The sequence below is a fragment of the Myotis brandtii genome, unplaced genomic scaffold (assembly GCF_000412655.1).
Source record: "Myotis brandtii unplaced genomic scaffold, ASM41265v1 scaffold326, whole genome shotgun sequence".
Classification (NCBI taxonomy): domain Eukaryota; kingdom Metazoa; phylum Chordata; class Mammalia; order Chiroptera; family Vespertilionidae; genus Myotis; species Myotis brandtii.
The window spans coordinates 627,120-649,703 of NW_005362534.1; the positions used below are offsets into that span (position 1 = coordinate 627,120).

Genomic DNA, 22,584 nt, shown 5'->3' on the forward strand with positions numbered 1-22,584 from the left:
AGCGCGTGTAAATCAGTGGCCACCTCTCGGATTGGGTTGTTTAAGACTCGGAAGAAGACTTGTTTGTGACTTTGCCAACAGGTCAGTCCGAGGCTTAACCCTATATCGGCTCCCCACACTTATCGTCAATTAAATCTCTTTTTGAATCTGAATATGTATTCTTACTAGAACTCTCATATATTCTTCTGCATCTAAGAGCTGGGATCATTGCTTCTTTTCATTACTGCTTTGCTCACATTGAATGCTTCTTTAAGATTCCATTTTGCAGCCATAATAAATAACTGATGACCTTTGCTCATTACCTGGCATTTCCATCCAGTATAGAAACATTTTCAGTTTCCTGATCTCATTCTTTAAACTCTGCTATACACATATACACCCTTTTTGGCTTATACCCAGCCTACATTCTTAGGCTTTGGTCTATGCATCAATGTATATTATCATATGAGCTATATTTTTTAATAAGCTTGAAATTCAGGAATGAAACCAAGAATGAAGACTACTACATATTAGCTTTTAAATTTTCAAGTGAATTTTAGTGATTAGATTCATTATGGACTAGAAGCTGTGCTATATAAAAATGAGACATGTTTTAGTATCCTTGTGTCCCTGAGATACAAAACCTCTATATCTTGGTCCCCATAGCCATGAAGCCTCTCTCTGGTTGGGATCCAGTAGAAACCTGTTTCTTGATCATTTCTCAAATTTTTGTCAAGAATCAAATATAGAATGTGATGGGGTATGTTGTTGTTTCTGAAGCTGGTTCATGATCTTCATAAAGGTGAAAACCCAGAACTGGATCCTGGATTCCAGTCAGAGTATCTACCAATTGTCTTGCTACAGGGACTTCAGCCAAGGAAGTTCCCAGAGAACCACATGTCAGCATCCAAAACAGAAACCAACAAATATTTCTCTTAGCGGGTTCAGGTCTTTGACTTTAAAGAAAGGAATTCCATCTTTGACACAGAGGAGAGGGTCCATTCTGAACCAATTTGCTGAAAATAGCCAGTTAGCCAAATTTAGTTATTCCTTTGGCATATTAACTTTAATTGACTGGAACTAATTTTGTTTTTCATCACTATATACTAAAGAATGTTGAATTTGTCTCTGCTCCAGCTTCCTATAGCTAGTTTGAGATTGAGAGGTAAAGAGAGGAAACATAAGGAAGCCTAAGATTTCTTCACAGTGAAGAATACTTATAAATGTATTTAAAAGAACATATTCTCAAGCAATGTATTCAATTTTTGTCTGCCCTAAGTTTTCGATACTGTACCTAGGACTGAGGTAAAAAGAAAAAAAGAATATACTGATAAGAATTCTTCCTGTTCAAAGTTATGTTCATATGACCAGACTTTCCTTTTCCCTGTGATTCAGACTCCAACCATAGCAGCAAGGAGCTGAGGCAGTGATAAACTGAATAATCTTTAAAATGCTGTTATGGAGACAAAATGACAACATACAACTCCATTTGATAAAGCGCCCATTTAGTCAATTAGCTCTTTTTCAAAATGGCCTTCAACAAACTAACCTGCCTCCTAGGTAACCTCATTAGACACAACCAAGTATCCTAAATGAAGCCATTTCACCATTGTTGCCGAGAGCAATCTTCATGCTGTTTATTAAAGTTAATAGAATTACTTTAGGGATTAATGATTGCAGTGTGTTTTGGGGGAAAAAAAAACTTCTTAAATGTTCTGAGGAAATATTTCAAATACTGGCCACTCCTGTGACACTCCTCACCTCCTCATATTGGCACCACCTCTATCTCCTTCAGTAGAGTCTCAGATTGTGGGACCAATTTCAAACCCAAAGGAGGATGCTTCTCAGGAACATTCTCTGTCCTGCCCCTTATCAGTCTGAAGTAAAACAAATAAACAGACAATTTGACTTAAGGACACAAAACACAACAGGAAAAATAAGGGGAGTGGGATCTTAAAGGACACCAGACATTATGCATCCTGCTGTGTACACTTTGGTTACATAATCTGCTTCAGATTTGGTTTGGAGATCTTACCCGCCAAATCTAGAGTCTCTCACCGCCTCCCTTAATACTCAACAACGCTCTTTGAAGCTGCTGAGTATTGTCGAAGGAGAGATTGCTCAGAGACCTCTTGTGGTTGAGGCCAGCTTTCCCCATTTGTGGCTCCCATATGCTAATCAGCTCCCCCAGAAACCCCAAATCCTGTCCTTCTTGAAATCCTACTGTTAAGTGGTAAAGGAGCAGACACTTGGAGGGGATCCATATCTGGGGCTCATGTGGGCCAATGGCAACATGTGTTAAAGAGATGAGCTTGAAAGAATAAGAGGAAAATGAAAGAGAAATCAGAAAGTGATTCTCATGAGACAGAATAAACCTTGCTTTAACTTCGAAGTCACAATGTGCCTACTGTTTGCCAAAGAATGTTACTGTTACGGTCATCTTAATCTGCGCTGTCCTTCTACTTCCATGCCACACCTCCAGGAAAAGGACCTGAAATGTTTTCTCTTTGTGTGTGAAAGTTTTCAAACTTAAAAGAATGAACTGCAAATTTATGGTTTAAATGTATTTTTATTGATTTCAGAGAGGAAGGGAGAGGGAGAGAGAGATAGAAACATCAATTATGAGGGAGAATCATTGATCGGCTGCCTCCTGCATGCCCCACACTGGGGATCGAGCCTGCAACCCAGGCATGTGCCCTGAGCGGGAATTGAATCATGACCTCCTGGTTCTTAGGTTGACACTCAACCACTGAGTCATGCCAGCTAGGCTGCAAATTTGTTGATTTTAATATTTTGGTCAATTTTGACATATAAATACAAGACAATTAAATAAATTGGAGAAGAAATATTGCAAAGGCAAATCAGCACTCATAGAAGTATATTATATTATTACTATTGTTAATCTGGGATACAACATTCACTTGAAATATATGCGAGGGAACCTTAGTGAAAGACTCAACTGAAAGGTTTTGATTAACTAAAGAGTTTTGAAATGCTCCTAATAAGAACACACTTGAGGCACTGCTCACACAGCTGTAGGTGGGAAACAAGATAGACCCTCTATAACTAGGAGCAATCAGGGTTTGATACATATGGAAATAATAGCATTGCAGGATAGTTCACCATTCCCAATAGCTATTCCCCCTTGTCACTATACACTCTTTGAGACTAGAGCTCTTATTAAAAAATAACTATAGCTCTGCCTGGGCCACAGTGTACCCGTCATAACAATCAACAAAGTACCATGCAATTGCTTTTTAAAGAACAATATGATTTTTTTCTTTATATACATCTCTTTTAAAAAGTAATCCCTATGCTACTCCCCTTTTCTGAAAGGCTCTGGGGATTTGAGAAGAGGCAGTGTATGTATCTCCTCCCCATTCACAATTTTCCTGACATATGGTCTAGATTATACTTCCATCCCTCTCTGTGGCCATGGTATTAAGCTAAACATCTTGGTGCAGATTCCATAATTTAATGATTAGGGATAAGGCCAGGAGATGAGTATTGGATGCCATGTTTCCAGGTATATACAATTTACACCCTGTACAAGGGTGCACTCTAGTGGGTGAGTGGGGCTAAAATATGGTCCCCACTCTGCCAAACCATGAGCCCATGGGGCTGTGTCTGTCTAGTGGGGTACCTTTTTTTTTTTAACTTGCTCAAATGCATTGTATAAGCTAATTGTGGCACCATCTGTTTACATTTTTTCCCAGTCTGGCTGGCATCATTATTTTTTGATTTGAATGAAATTCTGTATTTCACATCCCATGTAATCTCCAAAAGGAGTTTTACAACTCAGTGAACAAGCAAGAAATTTTTTGAGTTATCTTATCACATTAGACACAACAACACAACCATGATTCTACAAAGAAATAAATTTACACACTAGAAAATAAATACAAAAAATGTAGAAGTAAGATTGCTGATGTGTGGGTCACTAGAATTTAGCTTATTTACAACAAAGGCATGCACAATTAAACTCACCAACTGGCTGAAGTCAACAGTTGCTTTATATGATGTTATCAAAGACAACATAACTTAACCTCTTTACTAGTAAAATGTGGCTGGAAGTGAACTACTTATATTTTCTTTAAACGAATCTTTAGTAAGTTGTTTAAAACCAATCTTCTTTTAAAATGAAGGATAAGAAACCAAGTTGCAAATGTCTCAAAATGTCTTGGCTTTCTCTTCCAATTGTAACCACTGCCCTCAATTAGCTTATGCTCCTCCAGAAGTTGCTGAGTATAAAATTAGTTGATTTTCATACATCTCACATTGTGGAAAAGGTAAAAATGGACATTTTCACACTATCAAGCATCATGCTTTGATTTCGGAGAAAGGAATCACATTTGCTCAATAAAGTGTAAGCTTCCTCGTTTTGAAGTCCTTCTGAGAGCGATACGACTTTTACCATTACAGGAATCTTCTTTCTCATTAAACATGTGCTGTTTTCCAGTGAAGTCATGAAGGCACACATCTCCATTCTGCACACTGAAAGAAACACCATTCTTCTCTGTAGGAGCATTCCCTATATAATGAAAACCAAAATTGGTGTCATGAAGTATCCACAGAAAGCATTTTAAAAATACACACTTTATTCTTAAGTATATATACACACACATAGAACGTTTTTAAAATGTTCATGATATATTATTATATTGTATTTACTTTCATTCCTTCCCTAAGGCCACTCAAAGTAAGCAAAACAGATTGGAGAATGTTTCTTCTATGGCCGTTTTTAAAAATGAAATGCTCAAAGTATGAAGCAAAACAATATATTTGATTTTAAAGGGCCCATTTCCTAACTCTGGTTGAACATCTATTGACTTCAAGTGGTAGCATATATTTAATATAACCTAATATAATATTCTGATCTACCCCAAAAGGTTAAGGTTAACAGAGATCCCTATATGTCCTCTTACAAGGTTCTTGGTTCCCTAAGCTTCCTATAAAATAAAACTTTGTACCAGAGAAATCCAGAGCGACAACAGTTAAGGCAAGAAAAAAAAATCATTTCTTATAAACTAAACCAGCCCCTCTGACTGACCCCAGGATAGGACTGATTCCCAAGGGGAAACCACCAATTCCAACAAATAGAGTCTAGGTCAGGGAGCAGCTGGGCATTCAGAAACTGTGCTTTGGATCTGGGCCTCCCTGACCCCAGGATGATCCTGAATTGTGTGTGGGGGGACGAGGGGGCATACACAGCAGCTGAGATCCTCTGGCTACTTGATATTTTCCTTTTGACCAATATACCATTAGAAGACAATGTGGAAAGCTGAATAATAAGCCAATTTGTTAGTTCATGCCATAATTATAATAATGATAGCAGTGCTGAGAACGTTATAAGTATTATGTCATTTATTACCCTACTGGATAGTGCAATTATTATCTCCATCTCAAGGTGATGATGAAACTAAGGTTTCAAAATTTAAACTAGAGGCCAAGTGCACGAAATTCATGCACTGGTAGGGTCCCTAGTGGCTGCCAGCTGCCAGCCGGGTACTCCTTCCCTTCCCCTGGCCACCTGCCAGTGCCCTTACCCCAGCTGGCCTGCCCCCTGGTCGAACTCCCGGAAGAACTCTGGTTGAGGGAACAATTTGCATACTACGCTTTTATTATATAGGGTTGCCAGTACATGTCATATATACCGGCCAGTCGGTTGGATGGTCAGACGGATGTATGGTCGGTCACTTAGCCTTTAATATATATATATAGATAGTTCTCAGTGATGGGGTGGGGTAGGAGTGGGGTGGGATTTTACTGGCCCACCCTGCACAGAGGACATTTCTCAATGTCTAAAGACATTTTTAGTTGTCACAACTGGGGGTGAATGGGGAGGGTTCTACTGGTATTGGGTGGGTGGAGCCAGGGATGTTGGTAAACATCCCAGCATGCACAGGCCAAGCCCCCCCACAACAAGGACTTATCTAGCTCCAAATGTCAATTGTGCCAAGGTTGAGAAACCTCAACTTAGAGGCATCTTCGGGGAGGTTGGAAAACTATTTGGTAGGTGTATGTACAAACTTACAAATTTATTTGAATTCATCATGAAAATAACTACTATCCTAAAACAATGAATAAAGGCAAAATCTCCAGGGAAGGAGAAAGTATATAAGCATCATTTAAATTATTATAAAAATGCAAAAGATATATTAAGAAGCCAAAGAAGACAAACTTTTGTGAGTAATAAACAATACAGTCTTATGAAAGGAAGAAAATGTAATGGAAGTTTTAGCTAGTAGTGTCAGAATTAATGAGTAATCCAGGTGCAGCAGCAATAATCTGTTCATATATTGGTGACATATTGTCACCAATACTGGTTATAGTATTGATATATTTGTGGGGATTTGGGCACTGTCACAAGGCAGCCACACTTGGAAAATAATGAACAAACATGATAAGTGAAAAATAGGAAGGTTTAAAAGGGTCAAAGATGTGTATGACTATAGATAAAGTAAAAATTGATATAATTTTATCAACTATTTTAGGTACTACTTGCTCAGACTTAACACAGGAGTCTTTGGGTAATACTTAAATCAGGATTTTCAATGTTAAAACTTTTAGGTCGTCACCAATTCCCATCACAAAAAAACACACACAACTGAATCTTAAAAAAAACAGTTGTCCAGGTATTTGCTCTAAAGTGAATACATTTGGATTAATAATCTTTCTATTTTATAAGGTAACCACACTTTGACCCACTAACCATATAGGTAATTGTTCGCTTTGCTTAGCAAAAATGTCATTATAAGATAATAATACTTTAATAAAACAAACTCTAGCTTGAGAAATACTATATTGAGAAATACATACCATTCCCGCTCACAAGTCCTGAGCAATCATTATTCACTAGCAGTGTGGTGGAGTGGGTGGAGTTACTGTTTGACTGTAGGGAATTTGAAGAGCTGGACACTCCTTGGTTTACAGTCTGCTTCTTTAAACCATTAGTAGCAGTTTTACTCCAGTCTGTAGTAGAATAAGCATTACGGAAAAACAGGTTGGAATGTTGAAAATCAAAGGCAAGAGACAGATCACAGTGTAACTTGTTCTAGCAACTGATCTCCCACTTCCAGATCTTACAGAGAAGTCATATATTTCACAAGTTGGTGTGATAACATGTATTTGCATTTAAGGCTATATATATTTGTCCTTTGAATGACTGCCTGGTTAAAAGTAACACATATTCTCATGGAATTAAAGGCCAAGTTAATTTGATTATGTCTATATATATCCACTGAATTAGCTAGTACTTCAGAGACAAGGACTGTCTTAAGAACATATCGACCGTGTTGTGATGACTCATGGTTCTTAAATCCCTGCAAATGACTAAACTACATTTACTGCCATTTTCTAAATATAGATCTTGTGCAACCAGATTTTGCAATACTACAAAGGTAGTATTCATGGGTGGTAATCATGCAAAAGGAATTTAGTTTTCAGACAGTAGTTAATTTTTCTTATTTTCCTAAAAATGACCTATTTGCTCTACAAGCCAACAGGACCTAAAAATATAACTTCAAAATAACCACATGTATGCTATGACCAAACAACCAAATGTATGCTAAAGTTTATATACAAGGTTGAGTCAAGACTTAAAAAGTTATGAAGGTAAAAAAGTTACTTTGAGTAAATGGGAAACATTAGCTCAAAAGGAAATAAATTCTAAAATTTTCACTGTTGTTTCAATCAAGAAAAAGCCAGACATTAATTCTATTGCTCACTAAGTTCCCAGATATGAGTAATTATTTTTTAATTCTTTAGGTTTTTTTGCCCCTAATGTGCACAATCAATATTTTCTATTGTGCATGTTCCATTCATTGATTTCCATATTCGATAGCCTTTTGGCATATATTGCTTTGAATCTTAACTTATACAATTTTTTCCTCAAGATTTAGAAGGATAAAAAGTAAAGTAAATCGTTACCAGAATTTTCAGCCAGCCGTAACTTTCCACAACAAAGATACCGCCTCCATTGCTTTCTGACATTCTCTTTTGCTACACAGTAAAAGATGAATATGAAAAACCCTATGGGGGGGAAAGAAGACCCATAACACAATGAATTCCAAAGTAAGACCTTAATGTCATGAGCTTCCTTTGCACAAAAGATAAATTCTTTGACAGCTATAGGCAAAGTGAAATTTACAAACTGAAAAAAAAATCAAAAGTCCTGGGTAAGTTTGCTTATCAAAAGGCACCCTGGGACACTTTCTATATATGATAAAATATATTTATAAAAGGAATGATGATTCTGCATTTCTAAAATCACTGCCTCTCCTCTCACATTCCGTCTGTGGCCTTTTTTATCTTTGGACGTACAAGCTATCTACCTAGGACGCCTGCTGGGACCTAGACTCCTACCTCCCCACTCCTCCATAATTATAATTGACTTCCAAGCTCTGTCAAATGCTATCTCCACCATAGGTCTCAGATCCCTTGCTCCTCCTTTCAAGCCCTTGCCTGGTCTTCCCCCTCTTCCTCCCAAGCCTGGGGCACTGCAGCATTATCGCCCTGCCTTTAACCTGCTCAAGGAAATTTTCCACTGGCATCCTGGTTAAGAAGAAAACAACACTCCAATCTTGAACAGGCCCTCAGGCTCCACCTCCTACCTACCTCTGTCCTAGTCTTTCAGTCACAGGGCTCATCACACAGCCCCATTACTGTGACTCCTCAATGCTTTCCCCAATAAATATTTGCTGAATGAAGGGGAAAATTTGGAGTTCTCCGTCTCCCCAAACCCCAATCTATCTACTTTAAAAATCTTCATTTTAAAACATCAGGTATGCCTTCAAGACTGATATCTTGAATACTGCATGCACACCTTTGTTCATTTGCCACCCTGGGTGGCTACTCTTGGTTGCCTTAGGGGAGAAATAGCATGTATGAAAGAGATCAAAACGGGGTTACCCAAGTCCCAAATCAGAGCCTATACCTATTTCTCCTTTAATCAACACCAAAGCCCTGCAAATTAGGTTCCCTTTTATAAATGAAACAGTATATCTCTTCTATCCCTTCATATTCTAATGAAAAGTCATTCTGGGGAAATGAGAAAGGCAGGTTCATTTTCCCTTCTATGCATGGGCTGATGCTCTAACCATTAAGAACACTGGCCAGGGCAGCAGTTCCCTTTTTAATTTTTTGAGGAAACTCCATACTGTTTTCAACAGTAGATGCAGTAGTCTGCATTCCCACCAGCAGTGTACTAGGGTTCCCTTTTTCCCACATTCTCGCCAGCACTTCTTGTTTATTTTATTTTTTTCTCTTAAAGTGTCTCTTATAGCATGTCATTATTCGCAAATAAAACGTTTCTATTTAATACTATGTAGTGCAACACCTAGATATACCAGTTCAGGAACTGGTACATTGTAGGTTAAAATTAATAATTGTATGTGAACAACAAGCATGTTAACTGGCTCTCTCCAAATAAAGTAAGAACCAACAGCTAAATTAGGCATTTGAATTCATTCTCAGGTTGGGGTTTCTTTGAAAACAAGCAAATTGATCTCTTGCCTAAGAACTACAGGAGAATGCAATGGGAGCTAAAAGTAGCAGGAAAAGACGAAAACAAGCTGGTAAGAATGCAATTAAAAGGCATCCCAACAGAGGCTTTGGAATAAAAGGGAACCAAGGGCTATGGATTATTGTTATGTAATGTAAACCCTATTAGGCTGCTTGGCTTTTAATGCCAAAGTACTGTACTTCCATTAAAAATTAATCAGAGCTGCTAAGTCTTTTGTAACACTGGTCTAAAAGAATTAGTAATTTTCTTTTCCAAAGAATATAGCTAAGAGGGTTTGAAATGACTACAGCTGGGCTTCATTAACAAATGGGAAGCTCTGAAGTAAGGGTGACACACAAAGTCTGACCCTTTCCTGCTGCATGTCCCAGCAGAGCAATGTCTCAGGATTAGCCACTGGGTCAGGCTGCTGCCACCATATTTATATTGACTCCATATTTATCATTGTACCCCAAACACAGCCCAAGGAGGTCAGAGTGGTGAGACCTCACAGGAACATTTATGGCACATGTAGTTTTCTCTATGGATGTTGTATTTCAATTAAAAAAAACACACATTTTTTTAAAAGTAAGAAACCAAGTGAAGGAAGAGTAATTGACTCTCAGAAACAGTTCCTAGCAGGTTCCCTTCAGTATGTTCTCTTTAAGGGGATGATGGAAAAGGTGGGGAAAAGTACCACTTGTTGAATTGAATGAACATCTCTCTTCCAAGGATCTCAAAGTGCCCTTTCAAGAATATATCTTAAGCAACTAAATAAACTACTTTGATACTCTTTTAGTAGTGGTATTTTTAAAAATATATATTTTATTTTTTTTTTTTAACAGAAAGGAAGGGAGAGGGATAGAGAATCAGAAACATTGATCAGCTGCCTCCTGCACACCTCCCATTGGGGATGTGCCTGCAACCAAGGTACATGCCCTTGACCGGAATCAACCCCGGGACCCTGCCTGCCTCCTGACACCTCCCATTGGGGATGTGCCTGCAACCAAGGTACATGCCCTTGACCGGAATCAAACCCGGGACCCTGCAGTCCGCAGGCCAACACTCTATCCACTGAGCCATACCGGTCAGGGCAGTAGTGATATTTTTAAGTTCAATTGGGATCATTCAGTGCAGATTTAGTACTGTAGAGCTTACCTTGTAAAGTGTTAAAGATGGCAAAGAGATACATGAAGGTGACATTAACTGGTCCCCAGGCAAAGAAGGCAAAACCCCAAGTAATTCCCAGTAAAAATGTAAGGCCAGCAACACTCCGCAGGTCTTGAATACTGGTTTTTCGCTGGGCTCCCAGTTGCTTCTTCTTTTTAATTCGACAGAGTTGGATCAGGACCACAATGAACATGCTGACATTCAGCAGAAATATTACACAGAAATATCCCACAACTGTAATATAGAATACAGCATTGCTGTTGATCCAGCAACTGTAATTTGGAGGGGGAAAACAGGGAAAAACATATTATCATGCTGAAATATGGTTCAAAATGCTACAGTGAATTTATATCAGTTTATTGAAACATTTCTACAAGTAAAAAAGAGAAAAGAAAATGATAAAACCACTGTTCTCCATAATCATTTATACCTCTAGGGAAAAAACCTAAAATAGTTTATTTTAGGACACTTGGTAGCTGAAGGTATTTAAAAATTGTTCTTTGATAACATTCAGGATTTTACTCTCTTTAAATGCTAGTGACTTTATTTCATGAGTCTTTACTAACATAATGTAATTGGTATTTCATTTTTATCAGAGGCTTATAAAAGTATTTTCAAAATACTTCCTTCTAATTTTTTTGTTTTAATGCTTAACTAGTAGCATGTCATTTCCAACTAGTTTAACTTTATATATATAATCTGCAAAGGTTGCTGTAAATATTACTGGATTTTATTAGCATGAGAGCTGGAGTCAATATGCTGATTAGATCCTCCACTTTCTTGGGGAATTCTGTTTTCCACTTCACTAAATATTCCCTTGGGGGCTTTGTACTCACAAGTCATCGGATGAGCCACTAGGGAATTTCCCATAGGATCCAAGCCCATAGTTATCTGGGGATATAGTCAGGACAATGGTCACAATCACGGCTGGTACTCCTGGAAGATGGGAAACATTGGTCACACATAGTTCTAATAACCAAAGGTGGTGAGAAGAAAGAATAGAGATCACAGTCTATTTTCTTCTGGCAAAAGGGACTGGTGAACTGTTCACCAAATCCAGTTTCTCTTCCTTTTTTTTTTTAAATATATTTTATTGATTTTTTACAGAGAGGAAGGGAGAGAGATAGAGAGTTAGAAACATCGATGAGAGAGAAACATCGATCAGCTGCCTCCTGCACATCTCCTACTGGGGATGTGCCCACAACCAAGGTACATGCCCTTGACCGGAATCGAACCTGGGACCTTTCAGTCCGCAGGCCGACGCTCTGTCCACTGAGCCAAACCGGTTTCGGCAGTTTCTCTTCCTCCTTGGCACACAGCTGGACATCTCCCAGCCTCCCTTGCAGCTAGGTGTATGTGGCCACATGACTAGGTCTTGGCTTATGGAATATGGACAAAAGTGATCTGCTCCACCCCTAGGCCTGTTGCATAAAAGCCTCCTGTGACAACTTCCACTCTCTTCTCCCAAATTCAAGGCAATCTTGGAAGCCCTGTTTTGAGACAGAGCAGATTCTCCAGAGGCCTGGATCCTGAATAACTGCAAAACAAGTTAACTGATTCTGCTAACTGTACTGTGCATGTGTGAGAAATTATCTTCTCCTGAGATTTCAGGGTTTGTCCACTACAGTGGCTAGTATTACTCTCATCTTATACATGCCTGGAATGTAATTTTAAGTTTCACATGGGAGTCAAAGTAGATTCCAAAACATGCAAAATATAAGTTATAGTCAATTTATTAGGAATGCCAGGAACTCCTGGCAAATCTTTCATTATGAACTCAAAAGTCCTTGAATGATTATCTGGAACCCAATGATAGATTGAGGAGCCTAACCTGGTCGATTTGGGGGTAATGACTGTCAATATGCTGGGTTTCTGAAGAGCCCGAAGGCACTTCTATTAAGAGGGTGCTAATGAGAAGGTTCCTCCCAGCTTAAATTGGCTTTTGGCTGGGAAGGAGTCCTCCTCCCCTATACCCCATCACCCTCCACCTGAGCCCATGCAGACACCTCACACAGACCATCCTAATATCTAATCTAAGGCTTTGGGATCTAAAAAACAATTCATTTTCACAGACAGGTTGAGGTTCCTGGTACAACCTAACATAATATTTCATTTAACTTTTATATTTGTACCTTCTGGATATACTGACATATGACTTCCAAAGTGAGACACTTTCCTAAAAATAAGATATTGGGAGTATGGAGCTAGTCCTTGACAATGGAATCTGACCTTTCAGGATTCTACAAAGAAGACAGAATTTGACAGAATTTGTGCCAATGTCAGAAGCAGTGGCTTATTTTTCTGGGAAACAGTGACATCTTTCTGGAAAGGTGTTCTCTTATTCTTCACAAAGATATAATGACAGGTGGGGTGACAAGGGTGGTAAAGAGTCTGCAATACTGTTGTGTAGGGAATATTTGAAGGAATATTTAGCCTGAGGAAGGGGGGGAGGTTTTGGGAGGTATAGAATATATAATACAGTGGAAGGGATATGCATAGAAATCAGAAAGCCAGGCTCAGCTGGTCTTGAGATGTGTGAATTGTGGTAAATCATGCCATCACTTTGAGTCAGTTTCTTTGCCTGAAGTTAGCAATAACTGCCTTGCTAATCTCACTGACTTGTCTTTCATGGAGTTACTTGTGTGAAAATACATTGAAAAATGGTCATTGTACGTAATGTTATATATTACTTGTAGATTATCTAAAGGACTTTTTGGCAGAAGAGATGTCAGCTTATTTTTATTTATTTATTTTTTTGCCTGAGAGAGTAAAACCAAGACCACTGGGTAAATGCCAACAGAGAGCCAAATGAACTTAATGGGAAAATGGAACTGTAGAGCTTTAGAAAATTGTTACTGGCTTCCTCATAAAGTATTTTTTAAAAAATATATTTTATTGATTTTTACAGAGCTGACGGGAGAGGGATAGAGAGTTAGAAACATTGATGAGAGAGAAACATAGACCAGCTGGCTCCTGCACACCTCCTGCTGGGGATGTGCCCGCAACCAAGGTACACGCCCTTGACCAGAATCGAACCTGGGACCCTTGAGTCCGCAGGCCGACGCTCCATCCACTAGCCAAACCGGTTAGGGCCCTCATAAAGTATTAACAACAAGTCAACAGGCCCCAAATGGAGTCACTTATGCTAAGCCCCATGTCACCAAACAGTGTCTTAATTGCAGTTTCGGCTCTCCTAGAAATGGAATCTTACTAGTACACCAATCAATCAGGAATTGCCTTATCAGCACTAGTTAGGTAATCTGCCTGATAGACCACTGCCATCCCCTAAAGGAAAGTGATCTTGCAGAATCAAACCTCCTTTTTTGTCTAGTATAAAATCTTTGTTCCTGCTTCCTTCTGCATATAAAAATCTTTCATTTTGGACAGTTCCTTGGAGCTCCAATCAATCTTCTAGATTGGATGCTGCTCGATTCATGAATCATTGGAAAAAAAAAAACTACACACACACACACACACACACACACACACACACTAAGATCTTTAAAATTTACTCAGTTGAATTTTGTTTTGTAACAAAGGTTATAAGCTCCCCCAATAATAGAAGTGTTCGAGCAGAGGTCAGAGTATTTTTTTTTTAAATCAAGGTTAAGTCAAGTTGAGGAGGCTCCTACATTTGGTGGATAATTGAATGAAGAAAACTTCAAGATCTTTAGGGTGTCTAAGACTTTGTGACCCACCATCAATAGGTGTCATGATCTGAAATATTGTGCCAGTGTGGCAATGGAGTTACATTAGGTTTTATCTGTACATTCTCTCACTTCCTAGCATACCATCATACATGTGTGTGATATCTGGAAGGTACAGAACAGAGTGAGGCTAACTGGGAGCTTAGGGACTGAGAGGTTGGCCTCATTTTTACCAAGCTAAATTTTTCAATTTATTGAGCACCTTCTATATGCCAGCTCCAATTCTAGTTGCTGGAGATACAAAAAGGATTCATAGCTCTAACCTCAAAGAGGTTTTTGTAAATTTTTTTTCAATTACTGTTGATGTACAATATTATATTAGTTTCAGGTAGTACAACCCAGTGATTAGACATTTATATAACTTGAAGTGATCACCTTAATAAATCTAGTACCCATCTGGTACCATACATAGTTATTACAATACTAGAGGTCCGGCGCACGAAATTCATGTGCAAGTACGGTCCCTAGGCCTGGCCTGCGATCAGGGCCATCTTCTTCGGCTACCCGCAGCCAGCCCTGCCCCCCGCCGCCACTCACCCCTGGCTCCCCATTCGCCATAGAGCGATCAGAGCCTTCCAGCCAGGGGAAGGGACTGAGAGGTTGGCTGTTCCTGCCCACTCGCCGGCCCTGCCCCCACCGTGGGTCACCCTCTGTGTGTGGGGCGACCGACAGGGTGGGGGACCTTGGCCTGGCGCTGCCCACATCCCCTGCCACCCACCCCCAGTTCCCCATTTGCCATTGGGCGATGGGAGCCTGCCAGCCGGGGAAAGGGACTGAGAGGTGGTCAGTGCGCCTCATAGTGACTGGTTCAGCGGTCAGTCTGGTCATTCTGCCTTTAGGGTAAATTTGCATATTACCCTTTTATTATATAAGATGATTGATTGTATTCCCTATGCTATACTTTGACTACTATCCCCTTGACTATTTTGTAACTACCAATTTGTAATGCTTAATCCTTTCACCTTTTACACCCAGCCTCCCTTCAACCTTCTCCCCTCGGCAACCGTCAAAATGTTCTTTGTATCTATGAGACTGTTTCTGTTTTGTTTATTTTAGTCCTTTAGACTCTGAATATAAGTGAAATCATATGATATTTGTCTTTCTCTGTCTGACTTATTTCACTCAGCACAATACCAAGCAAATGGCAAGATTTCATTCCTTTTTATGGCTGAGTAATATTCCATTGTGTATATATACCACATCTTCTTTATCCTATTGATGGGCACTTAGGTTGCTTCCATATCTTGGCTATTGTAAATAATGCTTCAATGAACATAGGGATGCATATGTCTTTTAAAATTAGGGTTTTGGGTTTCTTCAGATAAATACCCAGAAGTGGAATTACTGGGGCCTTCTTTGTCTCTTGTTATAGCCTTTGTTTTATTTATTATTATTATATTTTGTAGAGAGGGGGGAAGGGGAAGAGAGAGAGAGAGAGAGAGAGAGAGAAAGAGAAAGAGAGAGAGAGAATATGAATCATTGATATGAGAGAGGCATATCGATCGGTTGCCTCCCATACACACCTTGACTGGGGAATAAACCTGCAACCTAGGTATGTGCCCTGACCAGGAATAAAACCCTTGACCTTCTGGTATACAGGATGATGCTCCAACCAACTGAGCCACACTGGCCAGGGCTATAGTCTTTGTTTTAAAGTCTATTTTGTCTGATATAAGTATTGCTACCCCAGCTTTTTTTTTCATCCCACTCTAATGAAACATCTTTTTACATCCTTTTACTTTCTGTCTGTGTATGTCTTTCAATATGAAATGAATCTCTTATAGACAGCATATGAGTGGGTTTTTTTTTCTTATCCACTCAGCCTCCCTGTGTTTTTTTATTGGAACATTTAATCCATTTGCATTTAAATTAATTATTGATAGAAATGTATTTATTGCTATTTTATTCATATTTTGGTCATTTTTTCTTCTTAAAGAAGATCCTTTAACATTTCTTGTAATACTGGTTTGGTGGTGATGAACTCCTTTAGCTTTTTCTTGTCTGGGAAGCTTTTCATCTGTTCTTCAATTCTAAATGATAGCCTTGCTGGGTAGAGTAATCTTGGTTGTAGGTCCTTGATTTTCATCACTTTGAATAATTCTTGCCAATCTCTTATGGCCTACAAACTTTCTTTTGAGAAATTAGCTGACAGTCTTCTGGGAGCTCCCTTGTAGGTAACTAACTGCTTTTTTCTTGCTGCTTTTAAGGTTTTCTCTTTGTCTTTAGCCTTTGACATTTTAATTATGATGTGTCTTTGTGTGGGCCTCTTTGGATTCATCGTGCTTGAGACTTTCTGAACTTCCTGGACTTGTGTATCTATTTCCTTTGCCAAGTTAGGGAATATTTCTGTCATTATTTTTTCCAAATAGGTTTTAAATTCCTTTCTCTCACTCTTCTTCTGGCACCCACATGATGTGAATGTTGGTATGCTTGCTGTTGTCCCAGCGGTTCCTTAAACTATCCTCACTTGGGGGTGTGGGGGGTTCTTTTTCTTTTTGCTGTTCTAATTGGGTGTTTTCTGCTACCTTATCTTTCAAATTGCTGATTAGATCCTCTGCTTCATCTAATCTACTGTTGATTCCTTCTAGTGTATTCTTCATTTCAATTATTGTATTCTTCATTTCTGACTGGTCCTTTTTTATGTTTCTATCTCCATTTTTATATTTCCTATTTCTTTGTTGAAATTCTCACTGAGTTGATCTATTCTCCCCCTAAGTTCATTGAACATTCTTATAACCAGTGTTTTGAACTCTGCATCTGATAGATTGCTTGTCTCCATTGTGTTTAGTTATTTTTCTGGAGTTTTGCCCAGTTTTTTCATTTGGGACATGTTTCTTTGTCTCCTTGTTTTGGCTGCCTCCCTGTGTTTCTATGTATTTGGTAGAGCTGCTACATTTCCCAGTCTTGGTAAGGTGGCCTTATGTAGTAGATGTCCTGTGGGGCTCAGTGGTATAGCCTCCCTAGTCATCCTAGTTGGGTACTCCAGGTGTACCCCATGTGGGGGCTGTGTGCACCCTCCTGTTGTAGTTGAGCCTTGATTGCTGTTAGCACCTCAACTGGAGGGGTTAACCCCCAGACCAATTGGTGAGGTCTGGCTGCAACCACAGTGGAGGAGCTACTGTGCAGGAGCTCACTCCACAGAGCAGGACTTGCTTTAGTGCACCCCCTTGAGTGTGTTACTCACGGAGGTGATGGGGTGGTGCTCTGGCATGGTCTGAAGCTGTCCACTGGATGTGCTGGCTCTGGGGCCTTTCCAGAAGTGTAGGCCAAGGTTAGCCACTGCCTGTGCTCTGGCTAGTGCCACCCAACATGAGCTACAAAGTGATTCTGCAGAAGGTTGTCATTTGTACTGGACTTGGAGGTGCCTGAGAGAGGCAAAGCTGAGAACTAGAGGCCAAGCTGCCACTAGTGCATGTCAAGGCCAGATGCCACCTGTTTGGTGTTTGTGAACCTTTGAGAGGTTTTAGAAAAGTCTGCAGCATGAGCCAAGACAGGCCTTTAGATGGAAAAGCCACTGGAAGCGGCTTGGGTGAGCCCACAAGTTGGGTGGGACAGGGTTTCAGGAAATTACCCGGTTGAGGTGAACAGTGTTAGCCAGGTTGATGGAGACTCAGATATGGTGCCCACCTCTGCCTATAGGGGGAGGAATCTGAAAGAGAACAATGGCTTTTGCCAGTACTTCTGTCTGGGGGAAAGTTGTTCCTCCAGGCCTCACCCTGAAGCCAGACAAGTCAATGCCGCTCTTATGTCCCTGGTGCCTTAAAAGTGAGTTGCTGCCCCTGCACTGGAGGGACCATCTTGTTCCACATCTCTGCCCCTCCTACCAGTCTCGATGTGGCTTCTTTATATCCTTAGTTATAGGACTTCTGTTCAGCTAGACTTCAAGTGGTTCTCAATGATGGCTATTCTGTAGTTTAGTTGTAATTTTGATGTCATGGGAGGAGGTGAGTGCTGCATTTACCTACTCCATCATCTTGACTGGAAGCCCTCCTAATAGTTTTGTGTTCATAAACAATCCAGGGTAAATATACAGGCATTCTAGAAAGAGATTTGACAAGGTTGTTCTTTGGGCAATGTAACATATAAGGAGACTAAAGCTGTTTTAGAAGCCTGCCAAGTATGACCTGTTTCATCATTCTCTATGTGATTAAAAATCACAATACTGAAGATGAAGCGGAGAAAGCCAAGGCAATGTGTAAGCAAATGATACATACCCCAACCGATGATGCAGAATTTAAGGATGTATTTTCGGATGTAAGTATTAAACACTTTGACAAGGGCCAGATACATATGGAATGCTTCTAGGCCCATCCATGTAAATGAGACCAAGAGAAAATAATGCAAAAATACAGCTGCCGAGATGCAGAGGCCTCGTGTGTCATACAGAGCAACCCATGAGTCCAGGAGGAAAACCAGGTTCAGCAGGAGCAGAGCTGCACAAAGCTGGATAAGAATTTTGGAAGGGTAATCCCTCCGGATCTTTCTAAAAGGAAAGGACAATAAAAGAATTAGCATCACATTCTCCTTGTGCATCTATATATGAGTTTTAAGCAATTTAATTTTATTCTTTAGTAAACCCCTATAGTAGTCCCTCCTTACCTAATAGGAATACGTTCTAAGATCCCCAGTGGATGCCTGAAGCTGTGGATAGGGCCAAACCTTATATATACTATGTTTTTGCTATAAATACATACCTATGATAAAGTTGGATTTATAAGTTAGGCATAGTAAGAGATTAAAAGATAACTAATAAAATAGAACAATTATTCTATTATGACAATATAGTAATAAAAGTCACGTGACTTTCTATATTTTTCAGTTCAAACCTATTCCTGGATCTGTTAACCATCCCTTACTTGGCTTGGTGTCACTTGTTTCAGGAAATCTCTTGCTAAAGTCTTCATACAGTAGGTTCAATCCTTTCTGGTGCAACATGTTGCCATCAATCAGAACACGTTTTCTGTTCATGTCTTCCACTCACAAATGTAATGCCTTTTGCATCTTAACTAAGCACTTATCATGCACTTGTGGCTATACCTGTTATAATTTGAGGTATGACAGCAAAACTAGCACAAATTGATTTTCCTTCTTCATAATTTCTCAGATAGAAGATTCGTTCTTACTGTAGATCTTAGCAACCTCAGCATACAATTTTTTCTTGCCTTATTAAGTTGAAAACTTTTAGGAAGCACTTTACAGCTTCTCTTTCGCATATCTGAATTTCCAACATCACTACTCTTGTGCTTTGGAGCCATTATTAAGTAAAATAGGTGTTACTTGAACACAAGCACTGTGATAACCAAGACGGCTACTAAATGACTAATGGGCGGGTAGTGTATACAGTGTGGATATACCAGACAAAGGGATGATTCATTTCCTGGGCAGGATGGAGGAGTATGGTCTGATATTTCAACATGTTACTCACTCAGAACACTGAGCATCTTAAAATTTATGAATTGTTTATTTCTGTAATTTTCCATTTAATATTTTTGGACTGGAGTTAACCATGGGTAACTGAAAACTGCAGAGAGCAAAACCGTGGATAAGGGGGGAACTACTGCATGTTGGTAAATTTCCTCTCTTTGAGTATGTCTGTAGGCATTAAAAGCAACAACAAAGGAAAAGTCTAAACAGAATCATTGGTGGAACCATATGGAAAATTTGTGTTTGTATTTCTGTGGAACCTTTTACATGCTGACTGTTGACCCATCCTTTTAAATAGTTTGTAGTGGAATCTACTGAGCAATACCCACCCCTCATTTCTTCCAAACTACTTCTAGAAGCATTGCTACTGCTTCTCATACAATAGGTTCCTATATTCAGATCTTTAAAACATAGCCAGATTTTCCTGTTATCTTATGTTACTAGTGAAAATGAGATCATGGAAAGAAGAGTTTATACTATACCTAAATGAAACAGGCATAGGAAAATACAGCTAATTGATGACATGTGCATATTTATATGTGTGAAATTAGATCTGGTGAAATCATTCTGAGTAATGGTTGGCCTTATGGTAATTTTGTCTCATTAATAATATTTTCAAAGGTCCACTAAAAGATCTGTGTTCACAGCTGGTCCTAAGTTTGGCATTTAAAGTAAATTTGTGCATTTCTTGATCAGGGTCCAAAATCTACATTTCAGAACTTACATATGTTTCATTTAATGTAATAAAAATACATATTTTCTTCTTTTCTAACAGAATTTGTTGGAATTCCCCCAAAAAAAGTGACCAAAGGGACCCTTCTGTAAGCTGAGAAAGAGATGCTATTACTTGGAATATCATTCTTGCTTTGACTTACAAAGCCACACTTATCAAGTATCTATATTTTTCAGTGAAGCTTTACATTCTTTATTCTTCTTCAGCCGACATGTGTTAATATATTAATCTTTTGTGTTTGCTAGGTATAATTTAGAAACATATTACATTAAACATAGCTCTTATTCCATACATGAATCTATAGTCTCTTTCAGATTTAAGCTATTGGGTTTTTTGGGTCTTCATCCATCTTTCATTTCACACTTAATGTCAACTAAGTACCAGGCATCATTTTAGGGTACAAATATGATTAAGGCACAACCCCTGTCTTCAGAGAGTGTATAGACTAATGGAAGGAATCAAGTGTATAAAAAGAATCATGAAGTTTTACATATAGGTGGCTCTACTAGATGGTTGTACAAGATAAGGTAGGCAGAGGAGTGCACTTAATTAATATATTTTGGCAATGGAGGTGAGCACTGTATCATACCATCCAAGTTTCCAGTTGTGGATACTCACTCAAAGGCTATGTAGGTTATAAGAGTAACTGACAGAAAAATTGATGAAAGCCCACAACCAATATATGTGATAAACGTGAGAGCCATCATTTGAGCCGCTGGCAAGGATGTTCGAGATAGGTCCTAGAAAATAAAATATTGTTTTCAAGACCAAATATTTTTAAGTAAATAAAAGAGTCATAACTTACATTGATTGAGTGTTCTAAGTGTCCATCCATAGTTCATTCAATAACTGGCAAGGTAGCCACAATTATTATCATTAGGTAAAGATAATGAAATTGAGGCCTAGAGAGATTAAGTAAATTGTCCAAGGTCACACAGCTACGAAGTGGAGGAGCCAGGAACCAAATTCAGGTCTGGCTGACTCCAAAGCCCATGTGCTTGATCAGTGTCTTATGGTACACTAGAGAAGCACTGGGCTAGGAATCTAAAGACTTGAATTTGGCTTTTAGGTCTTATATTTCTCAGTTCTATGACTGTGGACAATCACCTAACAAATGAGTCTTAATTCTGACTTCATTAAAATGACAATAGCAATGCCCCATTCTACCTATCTTACAGGACTATTGGGGAGATTTAAATAAGATAATTTACATCAATGTGTTTTATAAAAATTTAAAGTGCATTGCAAACTAAACAATTTTATTACCCACTTTAACCTGAATTTCTTAGTCCTCCTAGCTATTTAAGTGAGTAAACCTTAAATGTAAAAATAGAATGGGAAAAAATACTTCCATGTTCAAGTATTTTCCTTCAAGTACACTTGCTTATTAGAAGAGTAATTTAATTGGTCAATAACTTTGCCACAATATCATATATGCTGATTTATCAAAGTCATCTAGCAGATTAGACATTATGGTATGATGCCCGACTACCCCTCAGACCCAGAATCTAAGGCCAGGTAATTTGGGATATTACCAGTAGGACTCCAAAGCTAGTAAGGTGGCTGCAGCTACAGATGGTTTCATTTGGCCTCCTGTCTTTGACGGAGCAGCCATTGGATGACCAGCCTCCTCTTCCACCTGTTGGCATTGGGAAGAGTATTTGTTCCATCAGCAAGGCCACAACACTAATGACTGCCCTTTCTCCCTTATACCCCCTCCCCGCACCCACTCAAGACTTTGAAAAAGGTATGACTGGAACCTACCATTTCTGCTCAAGTCCCAAAATACACATCTTACTGTTAAGTCATCCTGCAGTAGAAAGATACATCACAAATAATTAATTTATTGTACTGAAAAAAGAAAAGCAATTGGAAAAATAACTATGATTTTTTAAAAATTTCAGAATCTCATTCTTAATTTTTGGAAACTTCTTATTTTACACTGGTCCCTAGGAGCAACCAGGGAGTCTTATATAGGTCAGCACTTCTTAAACTCAGCCATTGTGCATAAGAATCACCTTGAGGCATCGTTAAAATGCACATTCTGATTCAGTGGGTCTGGAGTTGGGCCT

The 22,584-nt window shown here is 39.0% G+C and overlaps 1 protein-coding gene across 6 annotated transcripts in view; it reads right to left on the minus strand.

Annotated features, from left to right (window-relative positions):
• Positions 1–3,614: 3,614 nt before the first annotated feature.
• Positions 3,615–22,584, minus strand: part of ADGRG2 (adhesion G protein-coupled receptor G2) — an 83,373-nt gene continuing 64,403 nt past the window's right edge. For all 6 annotated transcript variants that reach the window (XM_005870947.2, XM_005870946.2, XM_014543455.1 and 3 more), the window contains 9 exons: positions 22,277–22,322; positions 22,048–22,151; positions 21,131–21,252; positions 18,570–18,838; positions 11,485–11,584; positions 10,637–10,920; positions 7,909–8,010; positions 6,799–6,951; positions 3,615–4,510 (listed from right to left, as the gene is read on the minus strand). In XM_005870947.2, coding sequence (XP_005871009.1) covers positions 4,326–4,510; positions 6,799–6,951; positions 7,909–8,010; positions 10,637–10,920; positions 11,485–11,584; positions 18,570–18,838; positions 21,131–21,252; positions 22,048–22,151; positions 22,277–22,322 — 1,365 coding nt within the window. In that variant the 3' untranslated portion in view covers positions 3,615–4,325. The remainder of the gene's footprint in view (positions 4,511–6,798; positions 6,952–7,908; positions 8,011–10,636; positions 10,921–11,484; positions 11,585–18,569; positions 18,839–21,130; positions 21,253–22,047; positions 22,152–22,276; positions 22,323–22,584) is intronic.